The sequence below is a fragment of the Kogia breviceps genome, chromosome 7 (genome assembly GCF_026419965.1).
Source record: "Kogia breviceps isolate mKogBre1 chromosome 7, mKogBre1 haplotype 1, whole genome shotgun sequence".
Lineage (NCBI taxonomy): Eukaryota > Metazoa > Chordata > Mammalia > Artiodactyla > Physeteridae > Kogia > Kogia breviceps.
In genome coordinates, this window is record NC_081316.1 from 64,008,726 (window position 1) to 64,027,511 (window position 18,786).

Sequence of the window (18,786 nt, forward strand, 5' to 3'; positions counted from 1 at the left end):
CCTCTCCCATTGCGGAGCACAGGGTCCGGACGCGCAGGCTCAGCGGCCATGGCTCACGGGCCCAGCCGCTCCGCGGCATGTGGGATCTTCCCGGACTGGGGCACGAACCCGCGTCCCCTGCATCGGCAGGCGGACTCTCAACCACTGCGCCACCAGGGAAGCCCCATCCAACATTTCTGATGCCTCTCTGTGTTCAGCTGTGTGCTGGGTGCTAAGTACTGGGGGTTAGATGTCCACACTTTGAGAGTCCCCCGGGGGCTGCTAAGGTGACCATTGCCCTGGCAGATGCGGGAGTTGCGGCATGAGAACATTGCCACCTTCCTGGGCGTCTTTGTGGCCCCTGGGGTCAGTGCTCTTGTGTTGGAGCACTGTGCCCGGGGAAGCCTGGAGGACCTGCTGCGAAATGAGGCTCTGCGGCTGGACTGGGCTTTCAAGGCCTCCCTGGTGCCGGATATGATCCGTGTGAGAACCCTCTCAAACCTGGAGCTGTGGAGGCAATGGGGAGGGAAGGGAGACAAGAGATGCTCAGATTTCCTAGGCCTGGGCTCTTTCCACTTTGTCTAACTGAGAAAAATCTGACAGTGTGGCAAAGGGTGAGGGGGAGGCAGGAAGGTTTCCTGGGGTCCTTGGGAATTCTGAGAGAAGCAGGGGTCCTTTTCATTCACCACAGGCCTACGGGACCCCCATTATTCCACTCCAGGGGGTGTGGTATCTGCACCGTTGGCATTTCCCTCATGGCTGCCTCAAGTCCCGAAACTGTGGCGGCTGGACGCTTTGTGCTGAAGGTCACTGACCATGGTTATGCAGAGCTCCTGGATGCTCAGCAGGCTCCCTGCCCCCGGCCAGCCCCGGAAGGTCAGCTCAGGGGTGGGCAGGAGGCTTCCAGTAGGTTCTCAGGCCTCTGTTTAAACTGGGTGCTTGCGAGGCAAGGGGAGAGGGGGAGATGTCCGGTGCTCCGGTACTTCCTGTGGTGTGACCTTGAGTTGATGGCTTTTCCTCTCTGAGCCTCGGGGCCCTTACCTGTGAATAGGGGAAGACAGAAACACCTCCCTCCTCTGGGGCTGTAGGGACAGGACGATGACACCACATGTGTGAAGTGCCGCCCAGCTTGGGTGGTCAGTGGGTGACGGCTGTGTGGTCTCATCCTGTGATCGCAGAGCTGCTGTGGACAGCTCCGGAGCTGCTGCAGGGGCCTGGGGAACCTGGGTGGGGCACCCTCAAAGGAGACACCTTCAGCATCAGCATCATCCTGCAGGAGGTGCTGACTTGGGGCCCGCCCTATGGTTCCCCAGGGCTCTCAGCAGAAGGTACAGCATCCTCCTCCTCCTACCTTGGCCTGTCTCTGGCGGAGATGCCATGTAGTTGAGGAGCTCTGTGAGCATCAGGAAATTGGGGCCTGAAAACCACACAGACACACATGCCTGGTTTGACAGCAAGAATTGGGTTTCTTTGACTTAAACCAGGCAGCCTTCAGCAACTCTGCCAAAATGGCAGCTGACCAGCTCCAGGGCTAAAGACGTTGGTTTCTGGGTATAACCCCTTCCTTCTTCTCCCAATGTCATTGCCGTGTCCGGACGTGCTCATGCCCTAACCACCTGGCTGACCAGCACAGACTTTGAGTCTATGTAGACTTCAATACTCCCCCTGGATCACTTACTTACTACATGACCTTACACAAATCACTTACCCTCTTTGAGCCTCAGTTTTCCCATCTTTATAGTGGGGATCAGATTTTAAAATGTGTCAGACACCCGATCCATGCTTGATATCACCAGTCTGCTCAGTATTTGGGGGCTTGGTCCTCTGCCTGAGTGGGGCTCCTTGAAGAGCATCTTTGTCCCCCTGCTTTTGGGTGTAATCACTCACACCTTCCTCATCATCACCTGGTCTTAGGCATTTTCTCTTCTGACCCCAGTGCCAGGGCCCAACTTCAGAAATATTTCCTCCCCTTCTGTGTTCTCTGTCAGGGCTCCCTGGACTCTAGGCTCCTCTTCTAATTGTCCCCCTGCTGCCTCTGTCCAGTTCCAGGGACCTGTCTCACAGATACCTTGCATCTCAGCCTGCAGTACAGGCAGGGATGGAGCAGAACCCACCACCCCAGATGGATAATCTGTAACTCACGGGGAGGCCTGGCCTCGCTTCTTTTCTGCACAAAGCATTGCTCCATGAATAATGAGCATTCCAGGCCCCAGATTTATGGGGTGGAAGAATGGTAAGGGAAGGGGCTTGGGCATGCCATTTGTTCAACTCTCCTCAACTGCTCCGCCACCCCCGGCAACATCTGCCTGCTGAGAGTGGGGGGACCAGCCGGATGGGTCTGTCAGCCATGCCACCGTGCAGGCCCCTCAGACCAGGGCTTCTCATGCTTTAGGGATGAAGTCTGGAACCCCAGGGTCACCCCTGGATTGGGCTGTCAGTCCTGGACCTGCTACTCCCTGGCTGCAGTTTTCCTGGTCTCAGGCAGTAAAATGTCAAGAGCATAGTCTTTGGGGGACATGGACTTGAGAACAGCTCCATACCAGTTCACCTTGTGACTCTGAGTAAGTCTCTTTCAGGCTCTGAGCCTCAGTTTTCTCATCTGTAAAATGGGGACCATGATGCCTGCCTCCCAGAGTATTTGTGAGGATTCAGTGAAATGCCTTAGATAAAGTGCCTGACATACTGGGTGGTTTTAGGGGTGTGCTAGTGGGGAATCCCATGTTCTCTCCTGACTCTCCCAATTGGAAGCAGACCTCCTTGCTCTTAGAAATAGCATCTTTTTAAGATCCTGTGGTGGCTCGGTGGGGGATACTTGTGGTTTCCAAAGCACTTTCATATGCGTTATTCCATTGGACAGCCCTGTGAGGTGGGCTAGTGCACTCTTTTCAGAGATGAATGAAGTGAGGCTCAGAGAGGGGAAGGGTCTCCCTAGAGGGAAGCCATGGGTCTAGGATTTGGGTGAGCTCAGTGCTTTTGCCCTAATATCTCCTGGAGTCATCCACGGAGCAACTTCTCCACGGAACTGGATGTGCAGCCTACCAGGTCAGCGGCCAGCAGGGCTGATCCATCACAGTGATGCATTGGGTGTGGACAGCAGGCCTGGCATGGGGAGGGAATCCGAGACCCGGCCTGGCCTGGGCCAGGGGTTCCCAACATGCTTGCCTGTGAGGACTCCACTTTAATGACGAAAAAGTTTGGAGCCTCACATGCTACTATTTGACTTTTAATATCCACTGACTGAGGAAATGCCCAAAGACAAAAATCTGCTCTGAAATCAGCAACACTTTGAAATGGATCTGTATTTTACTCATCACAACACCAGCCAAATACTTTTGAAAAAGAGCTGGACATGTGTGTGTGTGTGATCTATTATTGGTTCCATCTGCACACACTCCTTTGCAAGCACACACAGCTTCCCAGACCCTTTACTCAGAGGCCCTCGGGGTCTGACGCCTGCAGACCAGGAACCTCTGGGCAGAGAAAATCGTGCAGGCTGGGAGGCGGTCAGGCTCAGTTCCGGCGTCTGCTGTAACTGACCCTGTGGCTGTGGGTGACCTAGTTCACCACCCCGGAACCTCAATTTCCCTGTCTGTAAAATGGGACAGTGGATCATGGGTTGCCCCCAACAAGGAGGCCAGCCAAGGGAAATCCAGAAAGAAGCTTCTCCTCACTGGTTCCAAGGGACCCACCTCCTCACCATCTCTGAGGAGGATCACAGTCCTCCTCAGAGATTAACCTGCTATACCTCTAACAGCCCTGTGCGGTCTGTACTATTATTATGCTCTTTTGATAGGTGAGGAAACTGAGGCTCAGAGAGAAGGCATAACTTGTACAGAATATAAGTGGATAATCTCGAAGTCCTCTCCTGTGCTGCTGAGAGCCTGAGCTTGGTACCCAGCCTCACGTCCTCCCGGTGCTCCTGTGAATCTCTCAGCTCCCCCAGGCCCCACTACAGCTTCCCGAGGTGGGGTTATTTCCATTGGTTGTTAGGTGGGGAAGCCGAGGTACAGAGTGATGGCACGTGGCAGAGACAGAGCTGGATCATTGATCTATCTGATCTCAACTTAGTCTGTGGTCTTCATCATGTGGAGCGGGGACAGGAAGATCCACAGCAGGGGTGGTCCTGGGAAAATAGTCATCATGATGGTGATAATGATAAGCAGAGAGTCTTGCTTCACACTTGCGGAGAGTTGGTACCAGACAGCCTCCAGGTGGCAGGGCTGGTAGAAAGAGCTGCAGTGCGCAGGTCTCAAGCACATTCGTGGTCATTGCTGGTAACAGAGCAGTAACAAGTTATGCAGGGTTCAGGGGTTGGAGTGAACCGAATACCCCGAGATCTAGCATCTGTCATCTCCTCCCTCAGCACCCCTCTTAAGAAGGCAGTTTATTAAGCTCATTTCACAGATGGGGAGGCCGAGGCTCAGAGAAATGCTGTCTTGTTCACCATCTCATAGAGAGGTGGTGGCGGATCCAGAATTCAAACCCTGTTCGCCTGTCTCCCAGGCTGAGACCCCTTCCCCAGCCACACTCTGGGGCAGACCCAGGAAAACAGTGATCCTGGTCCACTGGCCAGCATGTCCCGGGGCACAGATCAAAAGGCTGAGGAATACCCTCGGGGCCTGATGTCTGCACCCCACCCTGCCCTCCGTCTCAGGATACCAGGCCCACCCCTTCCCACTAGCCCTCCTGGGGACCTCAGCCCCACTGCCCGGCCAGTGCTTGTTGCAGAAATCATCAGGAAGGTGGTGTCTCCCCCTCCCCTGTGCCGGCCACTGATGTCTCCTGACCACGGGCCACCTGAGTGCATCCAGCTGATGGAGCAGTGCTGAGAGGAGGCTCCGGAGGACAGACCCAACCTGCACCAGATCTATACCCAGGTCAGTGTCCCCAAAGGAGCTGGCTGCTCACAAGAAACGGCTGATCGGTTCACCTCACTTTCCCCAGTAGGGGCCCCGCACTCTCCCCGGGGCCTGGAACCACTGTGCAGAAAGGGGGCAATGGGCCAGTATCGTCATCACTGAGGGTGAGGCCCGAGGTCCACCATCTGAAGAAAGCTTTCTCAGAACTCTGGGTTCAGGGACATTTGCCTTTCTGAGCACCAAGACCCATGCTAAGTGCTGTGCTTACTTCTCTTAACCCTAATGATAGCTCTCCGAGGAAGCATTGCTGTTATCTGGGCTCTACAAGAGAGAAACCCAGGCACAGTGAGGTGAGGGGACTTGCTGAAGGTAAGTGAGGGAGTGAAAGGTGGGGCTGGAACCCCAACCCAGGTTTGTCTCTGCAGTGCTGATGCTGGGGACCCAACCCTGTGCCAGGCCTCCTGGCACCAGAGCAGAGGGGCCATTTGTGGCAGTGTAGGCAGTGCTGGTTCCCCGCAGCAGGGAATGGAAGATATGAGGGGGGCTGGGGCCCCCCAGGCCTGCCTTGGGGACTGCATTGGGAGGGGGAGGCAAGCCCGTACGAGTTTGCAGGGCAGTGGTGGAGTGTGTGGGCCTGACTGAGCAGGCTAATGGCTCCCACAGAGCAACCCATCAAGCCTGAGGTGACATCTCTGTGCCTCCCATTCCTGCCCTGCACTCCCCAGCCACAGTGGAACGTTGCCAAGGACAGGTTCAGTGAGCGAGAGGGGCTTCCAGACAGGTGATGAGGGAGAGAGAGGCAGGAAGACAGGAGAAGCACACAGGTGTCCTATGGGAAATCTGGACCTCAGAGTGAGTGAGCTCTCAGTGGCTACTGTGACAGTGGGTTGCAGAGCTAGGACGAGCAACCAGTTCTTAAAACACCAGCCTAGAATCTTTCCAGGGGTCAGAGATGGCCATAGCTAGCGAGGTGGGGGTGCAAGCTCTTGCCCTGAGTGAGGGGTGAGCCTGCCTAAGGCTCAGTGGCAGAGAAGGCAGAGACAGGCACATGATATACTTCACATGCAGAAGGTGATAATTACATCACATTGTGGGGAGGCTAAGGGTCAGAAGGCCTGCATTCAAATCTATGCTGCCACTTACCTACTACTTGATCTTGGCCAAATTGATTGCACTGTTGAGCCTCAGATCTCCTTAGGTGATGCCTAGAAAGACTAACTCTGGTCTAACTTGACATGTTGGTGTGACCATCAAGTGAAATAATCAAGCCAAAAAAAAAAAAAGTAATTTTCTGAATAGAGAATGAGGAGAAAGAGCACTGACCTTGAAGTTGAAAGACTTGGGCTATGTTCATATAACATTGTTCTGGGAGTACCAGCCAATGCAATTAAGCAAGAAAATGAATGTTATAAAGGAAGAAGAAAGTGATTGTTATTTGTAGATCCTATGATTTTGCTCCTGGGCAATGCAAGGGAAACAATGGAAAACACATTCCAAATGATAAAATAATTCAGAGGGGTGGCTGGTGATAACATTAATATATAATAGACCTCAGTTTGAAACTCTGTTCCACAATTATGTTGTCCTTGGCAAGTTATATTTCTCAGATCCTTTGTTTCTTAATTTATAAAATGGGAACCTTCCTTGCAGAGATGACCTTACCGTCAGCTTCTTGTCCATATTGCTGTCTCAAGGGCAGCAGCTGTCACACTCATGGCAACTGACTTCTAAAGCTTATGCTTCTGCTTTTGATGAGCAATACAAAATAGGTGCTCTTCAGGGGCTGCTGCTACTCTCCCTACCTTACAGACATTTGCCTGAGAGAAGCAGTATTAATGAAGGTTGGATATGCACACCTATACACACACAAAGGTCAAGATGCTGGATTTAGACAGGAATGAACCCCTCCATTTTGATCATCATTAATTTGCTTCTCCAACTGACTGCACTTTGGGAAGGTGCAAACCACACTGGGGAAGGTTCTAGGAAGTCTCCCTAGGAAACTGGGTGCCATATTTCCTATAAGGTTGTTGTTGAAGGTACAATTTATAACAACATGTGAATGTCCTCTTATGAATACCTAAGAGAGGTACTTCTCTCTGCTCAGCACCAGCAGTAGTTGTGTTCCTTTTGAGCAACTAGTTTAATACTCCATTGTCTCATGGACTCCATAGATTATGTAATCTCTATTTCCCTCTTTGCTTTGTTGCTAGGAAGCTCATATCCAAAATTGTGACCAAATTCTGGCATGCATTTTGCATATAGACCTCACTCCTGGATTAACATTTCTTTTTAACCTTTACTCTCCTTTGGTCCCAGCGCCCTTACATATTTATTATTTTATTTTGTAAACAATTTTTTGAAAAGGGAGAGAAATAAAGAGGTAGAAATAGATTACATACGTAAATAATCTACATACATTGCTTTTACCTATTTACCCATCTCTTCATCCATCCATCCACTTATCTTTGAGAACAAAGAATGCCTATTCCACAGTGTTTTTGTGAGAACCAATGTGTTTGTTAACAGTGATGGATGCAATGCTGGGCAAACTTTCCTTTGCAAAGTCCTCTCTCTGCCTGTTCACCTCATAGAGAACCAACCCATTTTTCCTCCCAGCCATCTGTGCTTTCACTTGTCAGAGTTGCCATCCCTTTTCTATTACATATCTGCTCCCCACCATCTGGCTCTTCCAGGCAGGGACTATGTCTGGTTCATTCCTGTGTCCCAGATTCTCAACCTGAGGGCCGAGTGTGCTGACCTTCATGGACAAATTGGGATTTTCATTTCATTTTCAGTTCAAAAGCATCAACCAAGGCAAGAAGACCAGTGTTGCTGACTCTATGCAGAGGATGCTGGAGAAGTATTCCCAGAACTTGGAAGACCTGATCCAGGAGTGGACTGAGGAGCTGGGACTGGAGAGACAGAAGACGGAAAGGTTGCGCTCTCAGATGCTCCTGCCGTGAGTGGACTTGGTTGTGCCTCTAGCCTCAGTGGCTCTGAGCATGGGACCTGGGACATAGTAGGTGCTCAGTAAATCTGGGTTCCATTAATTCATTCAATTCATTCATTGTTTATTTATCCAACATATTTTAATAGAATGCTTACATGTATTAGGCACTGTTGGGGGCACATGAGTGTTGAATTTCTGCTGCCTCTTTCCCTAGGGAACAAGGACAAGGCACAGGGTCACCCATCTGACCTCAGAGAAAATAATGTCCAGAGAGGGACAGGTATTTGCTGGAGGGGAGCCAGCACACCAACAGAGCTATCCCAGATCCCCTGACACTCAACCCAGGATTTCCCCCCAAATATCCCTCTCTCACTTCCAACTGTGGAAAGATGGTCCTCCCACCTTGTGACTCTGGCCCTTCCCATCCCTTCAGGTCTGTGGCTGAAGCTCTGAAAATGGGGGCGACTATGAAGCCAGAATACTTTGACCAGGTTACCATACTTCAGTGACACTGTAGGCTTTACCACAATCTCAGCCCTGAGTGAACCCATTGAGGTGGTGGGCTTGCTCAATGACCTTTACACACTGTTTGATGCTGTTCTGGGCAACCATGACGTGTATAAGGTGAGAGGACCAAGAGGCAGGCATTCCATCTCTCTCTCCTCTCTGTTGTGTTTGCATCATACCTTTACTTCCAGTCATTTATTTATGCATTTTTTAATCAGTAAGCTATTGCTGTGTAACAAATAGGTCCCCAAACCCAGTGGTGTAAAATGATAAGCATTTATTATTGCTCACAAGCCTATAGGTCCAGCTGGAAATGTCTCTGGACTCAGCTGGTCTCACTCATACATCTGTGGTCAGTTGTGGGTGAGAGGAAACTCTGCTGATCTTGGCTGGATTCTGGAGCCTTTGTTGAGATAACTCAGTTCTGCTCCACATGGTATCTCACCCTCTAGCAGGTGAGTTGGTATGTTTACATGGTGTGGCAAAGTTCTGAGAGAGAAGGCAGAAGCCCAGAAGCCTCTTGAGATGTAAGCTGGGATCAGGCACATTGCCGTTTCTGACATATTCTATTGGTCAAAGCAAGTCAAAAGGCCAGCCCAGCTTTAAGAGGTGGGGAAAGAAATTCAACCTGTGCCAGGCAAGGGCCGACAGGTGAGTCAGCTTCTGTGCCTGCTCTCGGCGAGCTCTCAGTGCTGGAGGCTGAGAGGGCCCCAAATCCAGCTAGGAGTAGATGCGTAAAGAGCAAGGAAGGCTTCCTGGAGGAGGTGTTGTCTTCCTAGCATTGTCCAGCCTGGGTGTGGTTGCTCCAGGCAAGCAATGGGGGAATAAAGTGCTAAAGCTTGAGGCTTGAGAGGGTGGACCTAGTAATTGGGAGGGATGCTGAATGGGTTGTGATGGCTAGACATGACATGGGCCAGTGGTGGGAGTGGGTGGTGGGTGGGAGACGATGGAGTGGGCAGCAGGGGCCTTGGCAGAGCCGTCAAGATCTTCCACAATCTAGTCCCTGTGCACCTCTCGATTCTGGGTTTGAGTCCAACCCTGAACACCAGCTTCTGTGTCACTTTGTCTTCCCCTCTCTGGACCTCTGTTACCTTATCTATAAAACAGGAATAATGACTCCAGTCCCAGGGGTTCACAGATGATGGGCAGATCCTCTCCCCCTGGTAGAAGTGCTGTGTAAACTGTGAGCCTGTGAAAGTGAATAGCTTTCTGCCCTCTACGCCTGCTTTGGGGGCCTTCCCACACCACCCCTGCCCCTATTCTGATCCAATTGTTGGGGGGTCCTAGGTCAGCCTCAGACACAGTGGATGAGGTGTGGAGGAAGCTCCAGAAAACAGCCATACTCTGGCTCCCCTGGCCTTAGCCTTCATTTGTGACATGCCAGCCCCCTTCCTGCCACTGCCCTCCAGGAAAGCCAGGACTGGGGAGGGCCAGGCCCTGGGCTGAAGCCAGGATGGAAAGGATGCATGGGCCGGAAGTTTCAGAGGAGAGAACTAACTCTTTGAGGTGCCAGGAAGTCTGCTGGTAGCATTACACACAGTGTCCTGACGACAGTAATCGCCAGTACTTATTGAGTGCTTACTGTATACCAGACACTGGTACACAGTCTAGATGCCTTATATGTATTGACCCATTTGATCATCATAACAATGTATGAGGTAGATAATAGCACCCCTAATTTACAGATGAAGAAACAGGTGGTTAAGCAGCTTGTCTAATTACATAGTCCCAGCAGAATGTGAAGCTGAGATTTGAACTTGGGCATTCTGGTCCTGTAACCCCACTTCATCAGGGCTCACCATCCCAGGACACGGACAGCCTCAGGATAAAGTCACAGGTTCATAGCGGCCCCTAAGGTCCTCCAGGAGCTGCCCCCCCCTCCCTCCCCACTGCCTCTCCGTACTCTGCCCCTGCAGTCCTCTGTATTCCTCACACAAGCTTTGCTCTCTCTAACCACAAGGCTTTTGCACATGCTGTTCCCTCCTCCTGGAACCCTGCTCTCTCTCCCCTTCTGCTCCCTCCTGGTCTCAGGTTAGCTTCCCTGCCCTCCCAGACATGGTTAGGAGCTCCTGTGTGATGCTCTCATAACTACCCTTGGACCTGTTGGTTCCAACCTAAATCGCTCTGTCCCCAGTGCTTGGCCATGTCCAGTACATGGTAGGTCCTCAGGAAACATGTGCTGACTAAATGAGGAGCTCACTGAGGCCCAGAGAGGGAAGTGCCTTGCCTGAGGTTACAGAGCTGGTAGGTGGCAGAGCCAGGACAGGAAAGTGCCATGTCCACCACCACCGCCCAGCTCTGTCCACTGCCCCACACTGCCCCACAGAAACCTGAGCCACTGGAATTCCTAGCACACGTCTTCCTTCCCATTCCCTGTTCAGGACCCCACGTTCCTGCCCCAGCCCATGGTCTGAGGCATTCTCTGTCATGCTGGCTGAGTTTCCCTCTTGCCTCCAGAGCTACCGTGGGCCCCAGGAAAAGATTCCTCATCTCATCTTGCTGAGCCCTGGCAGCTTTGATGTGCCCTGAGTCACCCCTGACCTTGTCTCTTCCTCCGCTGCTAATCTTTTCTCACACATGTGTCCCTCCCAGCTCTGAATCACCCTTTCTGATCTGCTCTGAACTCTGGCCAAGAGGTCTGCATCTTTCTGGCAGAGTGAAATGAAATAAAACCAGGCCTGCACACCCATCCAGATGTGGGGAAACAGGAGGCCGGGTCCTCCCCATGTGCAAGCGCATCTCTCATCGCTCACGCAGCCGCCTTGGTTTCCCCTCCGTCCCAGCAGGATCTGGTTACTGCTCTTTAATCCGGTCTGGGCTGGGAGGCAGCCAGGCGATCATTTCCTGGTTCCACAGGGGTCTGTGGTTCCCTCCCAGCACGCGCTGAGTGAGCACTTGCATGGACACAACTCTGGAGCAGGGCTCTCGAGTGGGCCGCGGGGGAGGGGAGGGTTTACCTGAGCCACTCCTCCCGGCGGGTGGGCGTGGTCCCAGCCATACCGCTGAGCCACCCTGGGCACATCACTTCACCTCTCTGAGCCTCAAGTTCCCATTTGTAAAACAGAGGTGAAAGTGCCTATGGCTTAAGGGTGGTTCTGCAGATTAAGCAGCGTGACAGGAAGTGCTGTCGTTCATACCAACACGATGCTGAGCACCACACGCACAGGCACTGAGGCCTCCCCCTGAAAGCACAGAATTGCGGGGGGGGGGTATAGATGTACCACTTAAATGTCTACAGAGAACTGGCCTGGCCTACGGATTGTCACAGGATATCTCATTTAACCCTCGAAATGCCCCTCAGAGGGATGCATTATTATCCCTACTGTACAGATGAGGATACAGACTCAGAGAGGTGGGTGACTCGCCCAAGGTCACACAGCAAGCTAGTGGTGGAGTTAGAATTCACCTCTGTGTTTGTTAGTATGGAAACCTTTGCACCCACCTCTCCTCTGGCTGTGTCCTCCCAGCTGCAAAAGGACTACACCCGTGCACAAGGAGCTGCACAGCCCTCGTTTGTAGCTGAGTGCCCCTTACGACAGGAGTCTCTGAGTGATCATCTTTGGGAGTCTGAGCTCCTAAAGAGCAGGGCCTGTGCCTGGTCATCTTTCTGCTGCTGGGGTTATAGGGGTGGTTATTAATTACACCAAACTCTCCCTTCCAGCTTAGGTGGCAGGCGGGCGGAAGGCTAGAGGTCAGCGTAGCCGCTTGGAGAATGAGGTCTGGATGTGCGGCCACCTTGGGGCTTTCTACTGCTTCTCCTTCCCAGTTTGCACCTTGGGTCACCCTTCTGAGGCAGTGCGGGGTCTCCAGAGCTGGTGTCTCTTCCTGAATTGCAGCTGCACACCTGGTGGTCTGGAAGAGGGGCTAGCAAGCAGTAGATCTCCCAGACTACCTCTCGGAGGCAGGACCTGGCCCAGACACATGTGCTGACCGTGTGCAGGGCAGGAACAGAGGGAAACTCAACATAACAGGCAGATTCTCCCCAACAGAGAGAGAGAAAGAGCCCAAACCATGTGCATCAAGAGGCAGCATAGCATATGGGCTCTGGAGCTAGACTGAACAAGTTCAAATCTGTGCTGTGTGACGTTGGCGAGTGACTTAACCTCTCTGGCCCAGTTTCTGTCTACAAAATGGCAATAGTAATAGCACCTACCTCACAGAATTCTTGTGAAGACCTAATTCTTGTAAAGGGTTGGGAATAGCGTCTGGTTATATGAGTAATAAGGGAGCACTTACTTAGTCTTTCTTCCAATCTTGCCAATCAGATAATGCATTCGTCCTCTTGCGGGGAAGAAGGGTGTAGGCAGAGGGGAAGCCAGAGCTTGCTCATATTTTTCCCGGGGGCATATGGGGTGGGAGCTCTCTCTCCTCTGTGGAAATGTACACAGTGGGGGGCAGCCCTTCCCCTGACCCAGCCACATTCAGGCCAGCCCACAGTAAGTGCAGATGATGGGGAGGGAGGGAGGTGGACGTCATCTCCATCTCTCAGATGGAGCCCTGAGGAAGGAAACGTCTTTTCCCCAGCTGGTGACCGGGGAGATTGAATGGACTCGACGCAGTGAAAACTGGGCTGATGGAGGGCTTGGATCTCAACAGTCAGGGACTGGGGAAGACCATTTTTGGCAGAGGAACTAGACCATCAGGGCCTGGAGGTGAGCAAGCGCTGAGTGTCCCTGTGGGAGGCAGGAAGTTTCCCGTTTGGCTGAAATGTGGGGAACCAGGAGCAAGTGTTAGGAATAAGTCAGGAAATTCTGCAAATCATGGGAGTCCCTGATTGCTAGCTCCATGGGGAGTAAATTTTAAGCCTTTTGCTGTAGGGAGCAAATTTAAGTATACGAGCAGAATGTGGCATGATTAGGGCAGATCACTTCCCGGTATTGGGGCAGGGATACTCTGGGTGAGGGAAAGAGCTGGGGGACATAGGTAGTAGGGCACAGTCCACAGATAATGGTGTGAGAAAGAAATTTATTGAATTATAGCACCCTCTGTGGGCACAAGAGCATCATCATTATTATTACTGTCTATCAGGTGCTGAGGGAGAGTGGCTATGCCTGGCCAGAGAGAAAGCTCTGATCCACAGGCCCGAGGGGTGCCTGCATGTGCCTGCTGTAGGAGTGGCATTTCAGGAGCTGGGCTCTTTAACCTGCAGATGGGGAGACTTGGGGTGTAGAGTTGCCGTCTTCAACCTTGGCTGGCCTGGCCTGCAGCCAGGGAGAAGGCCACGGTATACATCTGTGTTCCCAGCACCTGGAACAGGGCCTTCAGAATAGAGAATGAGCTTCAGAATAGGAAAGAACTGTGGCTTGAGTTCAGTGGGTAGAGCTGGAACCAGCAGGTGAAAGGCAGGTTACCATTCAACTCAACTTTTGTAAATCAGAGTTGCCCCAAGGGAGAAGAAGCCACCTCAGGAAGGAGACGTGAGCAGGACTGGCCAGCCGCGGGGAGGCAAGTGGGTGGCCTTTAAAGTCCCCCCCCTAATTCTGAGACTCTGGGATTCTATCGTCTCCAAAAGCATTAGCCCAGGAGAAGATGATGATGATCGTGATGGTGATGGTGATGGATGATGATGGTAACGAGAGAAGTCTCTGTTTATTGAGCATCTGTGACAAAACTGGCTCTTAAATCTTTATCTTTAATATGCATTTCATATAAGAGGAACTGAGGGTTGCACAGGCGGAGTGGCCTGACCAAGGTAAACGGCAGAGCCGGGGTTTGTACCCACATCTCTTGGATTTCAAACGCTACGTTCTTTTTAGTACACCTTGGAAGGTCAGGGTTTGGGAAATAGGCTATATATCTAATATACATGCACTCCTCTCCAGATGAAGCCCTGATCTGCTGCTGCGGCATTGTACAGATGGGGCACCCAGGGCTGCTGCCAAGGAGCTCATGGTCTGGGGTCAGAGGTAAGACCTGCAATTCAGACAAAGGTGATCTGAAATGTGCAGGTCTAATCATTGCCAGAGCGGCTGGGATGGGAGGCCTGGGAAAGATGGCACTGTTTGCCAGATACTTGAGGACTGGGTCAGGAGCTCCAGAGAGGTGGCCTTGTGTGGGATGTGGGTCAGTCCAAGGAGGGGGGTTCTTGTCCTGGAGCATGAAGGCTATGACCTCTAGGTGGAGACCATCGGGGATGCCTAAATGGTGGCAGCGGGGCTGCCCTGGCACAACAGGAGCCAGCATGCAGCTGAGATCACCAACATGGCCTTGAACATCCTCAGCTCTGTGGGCGAATTCCGGATGAGGCATGCGCCCACTGTGCCCGTTCGCATCAGGTCTGGCCTGCACTCAGATATGGACTTGGGGCTGCGGGAGTCTCCCAACCCCGCCTGGGGTGCTGGCTGGGGCAACCCCAATGACGTGCTTCTGGAATCCTGAGATTCTAAAAATCCATAATAGAAAATTTTTACAATTCTTTTTTTCTTCTATTATTTTAAGGTTCTAAAATGTCATAAATCAAAGAATCTGTGATGCTCAGATTCACACATATATATGTGTTTTATCTCAGCATCTGTCAAGGTCATCTAAGTCCATGGTGAGGAGCTGATAGTCTGATGGAAGAGACAGAACAGAGACCTTCTGTGGTCATGCAAACAACTAAATATTGCTGGGAGGGGACTAGGAGAGACCTCAGGGTCTGTACTATAGAATATCCTTCTCGTGCCCTCACCCGTTCCTCCCTCCATAACTTCACCTGCGGGGTAAAGTCCAAACGCCCCACCCCCCCTCATAGCCTCCAAGGCCCTTGCTGTTCTCTCCAGCCACATCTCCCACCACTTTCCACTTTGTATTCTGTCTATACCCAGCCACTTGCAGTTTCCCACAGGCATGTGGGCTCTCTGCCTCTGTGCCTTTGCACCTGCTATTCCCTGACGATTCATTCTCTCATCCTTCAAGACACAGTTTAGGTACTGCCTCCTCCAGGAAGTCCTCTGGACTGGGTCAGAGTCTTCTTTCTGGGCTGGCACAGCCCTGGTGTTTCCCTCTTCACAACACTGATTAGCATTTATACATATCTCCCCACCAGGCTGGGAGAACCCTAAGAGCAGAGCCTGGCTCCAATTTATCTGTGCCCCCCTACCCCCAGCCCAGAGCCTGGCATAGATGTCATCTCCTCTCTGGGTGTTCTTGGAGATTCCATACAGCTTCATACTCACCCTCCAGCTGGAGCCCAAGATGTGGGGTGAGGACAGCAGTTTGGGGAGAACTGGGGGGACAAGAGTATTGTAGAGACTTCTCTTGGGTCCAGGACCTGCTGGAGCTCACTGGGCACATCTGAGTTTCAGGGCCCTGCATGGCAGGGGTTGTGGGTCTTACCATGCCTCAGTACTGCCTCTTTGGGGACACAGTTAACACCACATCCCAGATGGAGTCTACAGGGATACGTGAGTGTCTCATATTTCTATCCTAGGGAAGCCCAGGGAAGGACTCTCTCAATGACCCCTGCAGCCTGGCTGTTTGAAACAGTGCTTAGTAACCAAATCACCGCCTGGTGGCAGCATACCCTAGTTATCAGTAAAACAGCTAGCAGGAGATGATGTATGTCACTGGTTCTTTTAAATTTGCACAGGGCTTTTGTGATGATCTCATGAGAGAATTAGCAGGGAAAACAATGACTCCAGAGGCAGGAAACCTGGGTCCTCACCCTGACTGGGTCCGGTGTGCTTAGTGTCCTTGAGCAAAATGCTCTTCCTCTACATCTTGGTTTCCCTTCTTTCCAATGAGGAGACCCCTTTCAATTAAAAAAAAATATGCCATTTTAGACCCTTGCTGGCAGCAGGAGCCTCTCTGATGGCCTGGCTAGAGCAGCTGAAAAAACTGAGCCTTTGCTCCTGGCTGCACAGGTTGTGTGCTCCCTGATGTCACTCAGTACATATCCTGCTTAATCAGATGTACGGTCCTGGAGGGGAACCCTGCCCTTAAAAGAAAAGTAACTGCTTATCTGCACTGACTCAGCCTTCAAAGACTTCCCTACAAGTAGAGATTATGTTCCTAGGGTTCTCACTTCATCTTGAGTTCTCCTTAACAATCAATCCATGTAGTTTCCTTTTCCTTGAGACCTCCACTTTAGTGCCCAGCAATCTACTAGGGGGACAAGAGGGCCAGTAAAAAGTATTGCATGAATCAGAATTGTGTGCATGACTGGCTGGAACTGGGGCTGTTACAGGCTCTTAATGATTTTACCAAACACTGGGTATGCTGTCACCAGGTGGTAACTTGACTAGTACCTTTCTTCTCAGCATACAGAATTCATGTCTGCATAAGCACCGCCCAGACACTGCTCAGCCTGGATGAAGGCTACAGAATTGATATCAGAGGCCAGACTGAGCTAAAGGTGAGAGACTCTCTTTCCTGGGATTGATGGGAAATGTCTCCAGAGGTCCAGTTTCCATGGGCAGCAGGAGAGATTCTCATCTGACTGATATAACTAAAGGAAATGCCGGCCTGGGAGCTGATCACCTTTAAAGTCCTCCTCAATCCCCAAATTCTAAGGAAACGTTTCTTCAGGGGAACCCCTCCCTCATTTGGCTCCTCATAAGGAGAAGGGCGGGGGCAGAGAAGTTACTTCTCTTGGTGACTTACCTGGGCAGCACGCTGGTGCACCACAGATAGTAACATATTTATTAACACAGAAATAAGGAAAGGAGGATCCACGTCCCCATTTTACATTTGAGGAAATTAAATTAGAGAGGCAAAGAGACTTATCCAAAGTCACACAGCTGAATCCTAGGTCTGGTGGCTCCAAAGCCTGTGCCTTCTCCATAGCACTGTTGGGCTCCTACTCATCCTTCAGAACCCTAGCACAGACCTTAGCTCTCACTGAAGCCTGCCCTGACCCAGGAATATCCCTCTTCTTCCTTTCCCCCAGAAATAACTGTTATGCCTTCTCTGTGCACCCACCAGTCCCACAGCTGGACCTCTGATGTTGTCAGTGTGATGTTGGGTTGTACCTGCCCATCAGCCCTCAAAGGCAGAAATTTGTCTGTCACGCCTGCATTCTTTTTTTTAATGTTGACGTTCAGTAAGGTAATGGTAGCATCCTATGAATGACTTTTCTTCCTACCCCACCCCCTTTCATTTCCCCAATTCCTCAGCTAGAGCCAGGCCTACTGGAGTGACTGGAGCAGCTGGGGCATTTAAAGGCCCAGGGTTGCGACTGGGCCCCAGAATTTGGGGGACTCCCATGGTGAGCTCCACGGGACTCACTTCATTAAACGGTGAAATGTCAGGGCAGCAGCTCAGAGAGGAGCAGTAACTTGTGCAAAGTCTCAGCCTGTGAGGGCCAGCATAAGCGGAATCCTTTGCTTTGGAGGCTGAAGTTATGGGAGAGTGGAGTAAAGGCAGGCGTGTCTTGTTTGGGGGAGTAGGCACTAGATGTCTTAAGGAACAGAGGATTCTGATGACAGAAGGGGATGCAGAGTGGGAGTGGGGAGGGCAGTATGCCAACCTCAGTTTCTTTGGGCTGACCTGAGGGATCCAAGAGGCAATACCCATCCCTGGTCCAGGTGGCGTGTGAAACTTCTAGGACAGCCCATCCTGACCCCCCAGGTAGCTGCACCCCCATCCCAGGGGAGACCACTGTATCCTTCAACAGTTTGGGAGAATCACAAATCACAGAATCCTGGGATCTTAGCATTCCATGATTGCTGGTTATAGAAACTCATGATTCATTATTTATTTATTTCTCTAACAGATAAATATTAATTCATTTAATCCTCACAACTCTATGAGCTATTCAGGAAACTGAGGCACAGAGAGGTGAAGTAAGTTGGCCAGAGTCACACAGCTAGAAGTGACAGAGCCAGGATTTGGACCCAGGCAATCCGCCTCCAGGCTCTAAGCTGCTTTCCTCCCAGCTGTGGGAATCGTGCCTCTGCCCTGGCTCTCTGCTTGAGAAGGTATGTTCAACTCTTTTCCTCTCTCTTCCAGGGGAGGGGCTTCAAGGAGACCTACTGGGTGGTGGGGAAGGTGGGCTTCCCCAGACCCCTCCCCACACCTCTGGACATCAAACCCTGGGTGAGTAAGTGGAATTTCCCCCAAAGCTTGGCCTCTGTTGTTTGAAATTTGATACTTGTTATTTTTCTGATTATAAAGGTATTACCTGCCTAGTGGGGATAACTTGGAAAATACAGAATTCTTGAATGATTAAATAATCGCCATCTTTCCACTCCTGAGAGACAGCCGCTGTTAGCACTTTAGCATGGTTCCTGCCAGCCTGTTTCTGAGGTCTGTGTCATGGATGAGATCATGCTGCCTCCATAACTTCTCATTCTGGTCTGTGCTCTCCGCTCAACGTCCTGAGCGCCCTGGGTATCATTCAGAGCGCTTTACTCACACTTGTAGTTACAGCATCAGGACTGCAACACGTGGTGGCCGTGATTAGCTCAACCTTCCTCTTGTCACTCAGCATGTAGAGTCTTCCCATTCTGAGCCCCTTACAGGTGATACGTTGATAAATATCACTGGGCATTTGTCACCATTCAGACT

At 51.5% G+C, this 18,786-nt stretch overlaps 1 protein-coding gene across 1 annotated transcript in view; it reads left to right on the top strand.

Annotated features, from left to right (window-relative positions):
• LOC131760308 (guanylate cyclase 2D-like) overlaps positions 1-18,360 on the top strand; it is a 37,965-nt gene extending 19,605 nt beyond the window's left edge. The window contains 12 exon segments of the mRNA XM_059070242.2: positions 286-462; positions 701-759; positions 761-855; positions 1,158-1,307; positions 4,708-4,856; positions 7,637-7,800; positions 8,225-8,287; positions 8,289-8,415; positions 14,416-14,585; positions 15,580-15,683; positions 16,539-16,633; positions 18,229-18,360. Of these exon segments, the coding sequence (XP_058926225.2) occupies positions 286-462; positions 701-759; positions 761-855; positions 1,158-1,307; positions 4,708-4,856; positions 7,637-7,800; positions 8,225-8,287; positions 8,289-8,415; positions 14,416-14,585; positions 15,580-15,683; positions 16,539-16,633; positions 18,229-18,360 (1,485 nt within the window).
• The last annotated feature ends 426 nt before the right edge of the window (positions 18,361-18,786 follow it).